Raw genomic sequence first — 9494 nt, 5'->3', positions numbered from 1 at the left:
TAACCCCGCTGCCCTTGGGTGTGCAGCCAACCCTCAGGAAATTTTTTTATTTCTCATTCTTGCAAGAGGTTTTTTATGAAACCAGGACCGTGGGCAGAGATTTTTGTCACAGCAGGAGTCATTGCACAAGGAGGTGTATAATTAACTGACATTTTGTGTCCCTTGAAGAGGCAATGATTGACAGATGTGTGGCTGCAATATAATGGAATGATGTCATATATGCTTAAAAATAAGAACACTTAATTTTCTGGGATGAGGAAGCAAAAGCGATCAAGAGGGAAAGACAGCGAGTCACAGGAGCATCAAGTGTTTTTTCTGTTTTCAGGGAGGTACACCAAAAGTAAGATAAACTGGATCTCTCCTCTGTCTACACAGCAGTCATAGAGAGACAACCTCGCTGCGTAAATCAGAAGTAAAATGTTAACAGTGAGTGAGGTGCTGGTATTTTTTGTGGTGTCTCTGCTGTTGTTAGAGTTTCTGAAATTGCAATGGATGCGAAGACAATTTCCTCCTGGACCAACTCCATATCCCTTCTTTGGAAATCTGCTGCAGATGAACTTCAGAATTCACCATGAACACCTTAAAAAAGTATGTATTTTCTGGCAAGTTATTAATGGACTCCCAAGCTGATTGAAAAGTAAATGTGTTTAATATAGTCTTATTTTGAATGCTAGGGAGGGATTTGTTCTAAATTGCATAAACGTGGAAATAGGTGGAGATAACTGAAATATCTGTTTCTTTGTGTGAAAATTTGCACTTACTATGAAATAAATATTAAATAACTTATGTGCATCTGAACAAAAGCATAATGATGATAATAGTTGTGTCTTACACATAGGAAAATGATGTATTTAAAAGTAGACTCACTAATTCTGTGCAGTCTTTTGAATGTCTATGTTTTGACTGTTATTGCACTGTCATTTTTTAAGTATACCATGAAATAGCTACTGAGGACATATGTATTTCCAGTGTAGAAAGGATGATTTTTAAATACACTTCTTCAATGGATTTTTTTGAATGACCTTAAAAGCAGATTTTTTGTGACATACTATTTGGTCAGATTTTAACAACAAATTTCAGTCTGCTTAGCAAGACTGAGCTTTTAAATGACTAAAATAGTTCATAGTATACTCAAACCCTTTTCTAAGTCCAGTTGTAATGTGCAGCACTTCTAAAGTGTGTATCCTGTTGTTTTATAGTTCTTATACATCTATATTAAATATTTAACATTTAAATATATAAGTAATAGCACCCCACTCTCTCTCTTTGTTCTCAACCTTCCCTTTCCCTGGTTTTTCCATGTCCTGCCAGTTCTGTCCTCCTGAGCTGCATATTTCAAGGCAAAGGGGTATTGTTCTATAACATAAAATAGTAGTTAGTGCCTGTCTGGTATGTTTTCTTGTATTTCTGACATCCCAGACATGAAGAGTAATACTGGTCATCCCAAGGTTTCAAAAGCCATGAACTGGTCTTTACAAAAATGAAATTAAACGCAAACGTACAAGCACACATATTTTTTGCTCACTGTGCATAAGTATTCCCTCTTGTTTGCTCTCAGGCAGCAAAATTTTGTAATCCCCTTGTCCTGCATTTCTTGGGATGTCTTGGCAACACAACCCTCTTTCCAGACTATTTTGCTACTTTTCTGGTTCCTGATTCAGCAGCCAGGGGTAGGACAGTGCTGCCCACTGACAGGGATGCCTGTGTGCACAGCAGCTGGAGACAAGGCTGTCACGGCTGAGCTAGAAAGGAAAGGGTGATTCTTGCATTGCTCTGCTCCTTGGCTGCTTTTGCTACACTTGACCCACAAAGGGGAATCTGTAGATGGTTCACATAAAATTCGTGACCTACTGCTGTCTTGTAGCAAGTGGTGAGGATGGAGTTGTTAATTTACAATGAGTTTGAATCGTAAGACATAATAAACAACATCACAGACTTTGGCAATATTGGCTGCCATTTTAGAAACATCATGATCTTTAATAAATTCAACTTTAGATAGAAACTTGACTTCAAACTATACTGTATGTAAGAACATACCTGATGCTGTTCTCAGAGTCAGTCACCCTTAGGGCATCTGCCCAGGGAGAAGATCTGGTTCATCTTGTTTGATTTAAAAGCAGTGGTTCTCACTCCTGTTATTCTGAATCTACTTTGTTCTACAGATGGCCAAAATTCATGGTAATATCTTCACCTTATGGTTTTCAAACACTCCTGCAGTTGTCCTGCAAGGGTTTCAGGCAGTGAAGGAAGGTCTGACTATCCATGCTGAAGATGTTGCTGGAAGGCCCACAAACGAAATCTTTCACCTTCTGACACGTGGAAATGGTAAATATTACTCTTAGAAATTCTTTTAGTGTGTTGTATCCCTAGTTTTGAATATTGATTTAGAGCCTCAAACTCCTTAATTTACATCAGGAAAAACGTTTTTATTTTCACGATTTTTTAAAAACAGTTCTATTTCATATTCTGTCAGAACAATAATGACAGCATAGAGTTAATGTAAGAACTTCTATATAGAAGATAAATGGCTAAAATACAAAAAGAAAAAAAAGAGGAATGCTGCCAGACTGCTGTAAAAAATTTGAAAAATTAGAAGAAAAGAGAAGCTTCTTGGATGTTTCAACTGTACCAGTCCATTCATTTATAAGGCATTGACAGCATTAGTTCATTATGATCCTAGGTGTTATGTTCTCTAATGGTCATCTCTGGAAGCAGCAGAGGCGTTTTGGAATGGCAACAATGAGGAAAATGGGAGTAGGGAAAAAAGACCAGGATTATCTACTGCAAGAGGAAGCTGCTCACTTGGTGGAATACTTACAGAAAACAAACGGTATGTGAAGGTGGGCAGGGCAGCCTGTGCAGTGGGAGACTTTGCTGGAGAATGGGGCACTGGTGGCTTTTGAAACTATTTGATGACAAAAATGGATTCAAAGTGTATGTGCAGAGCTGAGTCTCAAAAGTCTGTATATGCTACCTGCATGAGATTTTTACTGGTGGAAGTATGAAACCCCACAGCAAGATCACAGAATTAGAGATTCCTGTCTTGTTATAGATATGTCTAGTTATATAATATACCAGTATATATATACTGGTCCCTATCAGTGTTATTACTTCTGAGTCAGTTCTATGTTAGTTATGGTAACATCATCGGGGTAACAGCAAACAGTAACAAAATCAATGTCACAATGCCTATTCCTGTGTGGAAAAGAAAAAGCATAAAATATGCAAAGCTTTGACCAAGAATGCATAGATCTGTGCTCTGCTCTGTTAAGTGCAGTAGAAAAATCTCAGCTCACACAGCTTTTGGTGAGGTCCTCAGTAGAGAGAAAGTTTGTTCAGGTTGTGCTGCTGAAAAATGGGGTGAATCCATGGGTGGGTTGAAATATTCTAATGTAAAATGATATGAGCAAAGAATAGAAGGCGGTTATCTTCTCAGCTCATCTGTGTATTTAATGTCTCAGCTGGTTTTGTTCCCTGGCTATTGCCAAATGTCAGATCTGCTGATGCCAAGGTTTGATGAAATCTGGGTGTTTTTATAATTAATAATACTAATTTCATTCCCACCAGCAGTTTTTTTAACCAACAGTGTTTTTTAGATGTCTGAAGTTAGTTTTTTTACTCAGGTCTTTTACCAATGAATTACAGTTTGCCATCCAGTGATCTAATTAATGTTTATGAAATTTTATTAGCTCTCCTGTCAATGGGAAGAGTAGGAAGAGTAAGTGTTAATGGTGAATGCACTCCCTTGTGTTTGCAGGAAAACCTCTGGATCCTGCTAAGTCTATTGTTCATACAGTCTCAAATGTGATGTGTTCTATGATTTTTGGACATCGTTTCTCCAGAGATGACGAGAATTTTCACCGCCTGATCGATTCCTTTGACACTGCAGCAGCATTTTTGAACAGCGCCTCCTTTTTTGTGAGGAAAAACCATTGCATTTGTTTGCCTGCTCTCTATAGATAGACAGTGAGAAAGTCAACTTGCTTGTTGCTTTTGTAACAAAAATAAATACTGGAGCACCTGAAATTTCTGGAGAGCACATCAGAGCAGTGCTTCCAGATGTCTAGTTCAAAACTTGTTTCTATTGCTTATGCTTCATCATAGCACAAAAATTTCCTGTATCTGGGGACAGGGATGAAAATGCAAAGGTTTGCTACATGACTGAGAGATGTACAAAGGGCTTTCTTGCAAAAATGCTCCATGTACAACTCCAGTGTTTGAAACTATCTGAAATCAGTAGTAAAATATGGATTAAATTATCTGTTAAGCTCTGAAATAGGCTTACCTAAATTTCAATCTGGCAAACTGGCTTTCTGCACTCTATCACATGACACAGCTGTCAACAAATGTCAAGAGTAAATGGGTTTTTACTGCTTCCTTCACTACTGCCAGCCAATCTCATAGAAAGTGGAGTAGAGCAACTGTTTGGTGCAAGGGTAACATGGCACGAAATTGCTTAATGGCAGCTTTTCCCTACAGTTTTTGGCAGCAGCGCCTGTACCACACCTGTACATCCTTACAAGGCTTCACTGACATACTGGAAGCCACCCTTCTCTAGCTGCTGGATGATTTCTGTCTCTATTCAGGGCACCAACTCCGAACTTCACATCTGATCCACTGCAGAGAATAATTCTCTCTTGCTTCCACACGTGCATCTGTGACTGCAGCTGCCAAAGCAGCAGAAAAGATGGTTTCAGTCTGGGGCAGTTTTATTAGGAATAATTTATGGAAGGGAACCATAGTAGCACAGTGTAAAGTCAAAAATGAATTTACCCATGCACAAGGCAGCTGCTTCTGCAGAACTTGTTGGAACTCATCCAGTTCTGTGTCTTGTATGATATCCACCATCTCTGACTAACTGCAAACTGCTGTAAGCAAAGTCCTATAGAATTTGAGGACTAATTTGATATTTTTGGTAGATAAGGTAAAATAAAATTACTTATTAGTAACTATCCCAGAAGATGCCAGTGAAATGATTCCTAAGCTACCCTTCTAATCAGGGTAGACACAGGTTCTGCTATTTCCAAACTGCTCTTAGAAGGTATTTGTATAAATCGTTTTAAAAACACCTTAATAGTGTGTCCAGAGCCAACAAAAACGTCCTAGTGCAACATTTCATTGTGTCCCACTCTCCACAGTGCTTTCACAGGAATGTACAATCCCTTAATGACTGGCTGTACTTGCCTGTATTCCTGGTAACTGGACAGGCAGTGCTAAGGAAAATTATGCAATAGAGTGAAGAAGAAATAAAGTTGGGAATTTGAATAGGCTTGTGGGGAGATAAATCTTTATAATCCAGCTGCCACTTAAAAAGGTGAGCCCAGAAGTTATGGCTTAATGGATAATTTAAGATGCAGTAGTTCTGTAACTGGAAGGACATGATGCAGTCTGTAAAATGTGGAAAAAGAAAGTGAAATGAAGTAGAAGAATGGAATGGATGTAAGAAGTGTTCCAGTTCTTTTCTCTTGATATGGAGATTTATAAGAGTATAAGGACAAGAAGGTGAATGTTTAGAACAATGCATAAACAGGAGGAAATCCACACAGCTCAGTATTTCTGTGTCATTGAGCTGTTTTACACATCACACAGATGTGATCTATTTGGTTTTTATCTATGAGAAGGCAAATGTGAGTAAAATCCCCATGCATTCACTATCCTACTGTAAGAAAATAAACCTGGGTTTGGATAGTTCTATTTTCACTTTACAGATATATCAAGGAAGTCAGCCTCGATCTGTTTCTTTAAGTGATGAACTAGAAATTATATATGTGTTGGATAAAGTGAGATAGATTCTTGGGAGATTCTTGGTTCAGCTGAGCAAAGTTCAGCCTAGCAAAGAATTGTGGTAGAGAGAGATTTCATTTATTCTTTCTACATCACATTTATATTTATATAATCTCTAAGTATATATGTAACTTTATAGTATAAAACTGAGATAAATTTTTATTTTGCTCCAGGGAAAAATAGAATTAAGAAAGGCTTTAATCTTTAATGAATTGTGGGATAGGCACTATCCCTTCAATCTAATGCTGATTCAGTCATCAGTCTTTCACTTGCTTTTTTCACTATCCAGAAGCCTGTATTAGGATTTAAGCTTAGTTTGCTAAATGCCACATATTTATATGTAATATCACGCATCTAAAATATCTCTTTTACAGATATATGATTTGTCTCCCTGGCTTGCTGGTCTTTTCCTGCCATCAGTTAAAAAGCTTAAGTCCTGTGTAGATTTTGTGAATGGTCTGTTAGTAAAGGAACTTGAAAGTCACAAAAGAAAAAGAGAACTTGATGAAAATCAAGATTTTATTGATTACTATTTGGATGAGATACGTAAAGTGAGTACCTCTGAACTTCTCTTACACCTCACTAACAACAAGAGATTTTAAGTGTTTCTTTGATTATAATGATGTCTAATATAAATTGAGAAGTGTATGATTTCTCCAGGTGGTTTACTTCTTTTGTGTGCCATAAATTTCTTTTCAATTCATATCTGCAGACTAAAGGAGATGCTGATGCTACTTATGATGAAGCAAACTTGATGCAGACTGTTGCTGACCTCTTTGTAGCAGGCACGGAAACTACAGCCACCACTTTACTGTGGGCACTGCTGTATATGGTGATTTATCCTGACGTTCAAGGTAAGCACATCCAAATAGGTTTGCAACTCTAACAGTGATACAAGTTCTAATAGTGGTTGTGTCTGTTCAAAGAAAAGTAGAGGAACTAATTATTAAAGCATGAATCAGGTGAACTGCATTAATTTGTTTCTTGCTGTATCCTTTCTAACACATAGGCAAATCATTCCAGTTTTGGTTTGTTTTTCTTTTAACACATCTAAACAGAATGCAGGGTGTGATTAATTTAATCAGCTGGAGGAATTTCGTCTCAGTGAGATAAATTGCCCCATTACACTTCCACTAAGGAGTTTTTGGGTCATGCTTTTAAATCCCTGACTCCTACTCTTTCATTTGCTCTTGGCCTCTTGCAGCAGAAATAATATAAATACAGCGTGAGGTTGTTAATGTTGGGATGAGGAGTTTGAAAATGTGTGCTTTTAATAATGATATTCACAGAAGATACAGGTTGGCAGAGTAAAATGACTGAAAAAAAAAGAGCCAGAGTTTATAGGATAGAAAGGATTAGAAGGTATAAAACTCACTTTAAAGGCCTCATATTTGAGCATTTAAGCTGAGTACCAGGCACAACAGGGGCCCGGCAAGTAGAAAATGTGGAAGTGTTAAGGAGAAAGGATCTCCCATTTTTGTTACCTTCAAAAGACTTAAAACTTGAGACTGACTTGCACAAACTGAATTTTCATATTATTTTCCATCTTCTCGGGATATATTAATTAACACATTCTTAAGTTTTGTAGGGGTAATTCCAGTTGCATGATAGAGTCTGTAGTATTAATAAAAAAATAATCAGAAATTACCATTTCAGCTCAGATTGTAAGTAGAAAAAAGAAGTCCTTGGGAAAAATTAATTTGTATAAGTGCTTCCTAAGGCAAGTAATTACAGAATAGCATTTAGGGCATCTGCAGATGACAAGCAAAATGGATGTGCTTCTTAATGAAGAATAATCCTTGATCAATTACTAAACTGTTCCCCTAACACACAATTAATATTTTTTCCAGTTGACTCCCTGCCTGTAGAAAATATATTAATAGAAGTATTTTTATAAATTACCTTAGAGAGGTAAATGTAACAGGAACCCACACATTAATATAGAATGACCTCATCTGCTATCGTTATTTTAAAACTATATGTGCAACCTATAAGCACCCTCAATGCCAATTTTTTTCAGGTCATCTATATAGGAATTTGAAGGCATTACTTTTTATAAAGTATCTTTTCCATCTGGTTGAGTGCCATTCTTACTGTAAAAAAACAACAGGAAAAATTATGACTATAGAGTTTACAGATTGTTTGCTATATATTAAAAGCTGAATATTCCTCCTTAGAGAAAGTCCAGAAGGAGTTGGATGCTGTTGTGGGTTGTTCCCACGTATTTTGCTATGAGGACAGGAAAAAGTTGCCCTACACAAATGCTGTAATTCACGAGATCCAGCGATACAGCAACATAATCTTAATTGCACTGCCCAGAATGAGTTTGAAGGACACGGAGCTGCTGGGATATCACATTCCAAAGGTACAAATGTGCTGCATATTTGAATGAATTTGATCTTTGGTCCATTAGAGGATTTTAGAAAGGCTACTGAAGTTTTTCCAGCTGGGGACATGAACTCTTGTTCTAGCAGTTTGACCGTCTCTGTGGATGGCCTTTCACAAGGCTTTGTCCTAGGTATCAGTAGATTCTACTGTCATAGTTTTTTACTGAAGCCACTGCTCCTTTTTTTCAGAACACTGTAGTTTTAGCAAATATTGACTCTGTTCTGGCTGATCCTGGAAAATGGGAGACACCTGATCAGTTCAACCCAGGCCACTTTCTAGATAAAGATGGAAATTTTGTAAACAGAGAAGCATTCTTACCATTTGCTGTAGGTAAGTGCACTGAACAGGGATTTATTTACACCTTGTGGTAACAACTTCAGATCCATTCATTCCCCAAAATCACTGGGAAGGTACCTACAAATGGGCATATGCAAACTGTTTTAAAGATCTCCAAGAAGAGAGAAGTCCAGTTGTATGTGGAAAAGAATGGCAGAGAAGGAATGACACATAGAGAAGTCTTTCTTGGAAGACAGATCCAGTTTCTCTCTGAGAAGAGATCCAGCTATCAAAACAGTAGCAGAAAAATGCATGGTGCTGGGAAGACTATAAATGTAAATTATACATCTATTGCCTGGTGGCAATTCCTATAATGTCTTACTGCTTGCTGTAAATGTAGATTGAAACTTTTTGTGGCAGTACAAGCAGCCTTTCAGTTACGAATCATTAAATGACAAATTAAGAGAAAAGGATAAAACCTGCAGAAAACAAGCAAAGAAAATTCCAGGCAGTTTACAAAGGGAGGTGTGATAGAAATCCTTTGGCTGAATTGCCTTTTCTGTTTCTTCACAGGGCACCGTGTATGTATGGGGGAGCTGTTGGCAAGGATGGAGCTCTTCATTGTCTTTTCTACCCTGCTGCAAGCATTCACATTCACCCTGCCAGAAGGAGTGAAGGAAGTCAACACCAAGTTTGTTTTTGGGAGCACAATGAAGCCACCTCCCTACCAGCTCTGTGCCATTCCTCGATAGGAAATGGCAAATTCAGGGAAGAGTCACTCTGTAAAACTGCTTCTGTATGTGAAACAGTCCTAAGATTGTCCTAAGCAGTTCTATGAATGTCCTAAGATTTTAGCTTTCCTCTTCATTTGGTTAATCACCACCCTGAAAGATTCTTGATGCAGTTGCATCCTGAGCAATTATTATTATAATTAGAAAGGATTCATATATTGTTCTTTTTTTTCTGTTTGGAAAATACTGGTAAACTTCTCCTGATGCGTAACAAATAAAGGCATTAAGGGAAGAATTAGAATCGAGACTTAATTA

General features: G+C 37.5%; 1 protein-coding gene across 1 annotated transcript; it reads left to right on the top strand.

Moving 5' to 3' along the window:
- The first annotated feature begins 242 nt into the window (after positions 1–242).
- LOC106850357 (cytochrome P450 2J6-like) lies at positions 243–9480 on the top strand. Its single transcript, XM_014871609.2, has 9 exons — positions 243–588; positions 2163–2325; positions 2681–2830; positions 3758–3918; positions 6159–6335; positions 6497–6638; positions 7962–8149; positions 8361–8502; positions 9022–9480. The coding sequence occupies exons 1-9, from the start codon at positions 418–420 to the stop codon at positions 9198–9200; spliced, it is 1473 nt and encodes a 490-aa protein (XP_014727095.1). The 5' UTR covers positions 243–417; the 3' UTR covers positions 9201–9480.
- The last annotated feature ends 14 nt before the right edge of the window (positions 9481–9494 follow it).

This window comes from Sturnus vulgaris, chromosome 10 (assembly GCF_052056855.1).
Source record: "Sturnus vulgaris isolate bStuVul1 chromosome 10, bStuVul1.hap1, whole genome shotgun sequence".
Classification (NCBI taxonomy): domain Eukaryota; kingdom Metazoa; phylum Chordata; class Aves; order Passeriformes; family Sturnidae; genus Sturnus; species Sturnus vulgaris.
This window is presented reverse-complemented; position numbering and strand designations above follow the sequence as displayed.

What these genes read in the sequence shown, in the direction of transcription:
- LOC106850357 (XM_014871609.2), top strand. Translation starts at nt 418, where the DNA reads ATGTTAACAGTGAGTGAGGTGCTGGTATTTTTTGTGGTGTCTCTGCTG. An exon ending in TGAACAGCGCCTCCTTTTTT is followed by an intron (nt 3,919 to 6,158) that starts GTGAGGAAAAAC and finishes TCTCTTTTACAG; the next exon opens with ATATATGATTTGTCTCCCTG. An exon ending in TGGGATATCACATTCCAAAG is followed by an intron (nt 8,150 to 8,360) that starts GTACAAATGTGC and finishes CCTTTTTTTCAG; the next exon opens with AACACTGTAGTTTTAGCAAA.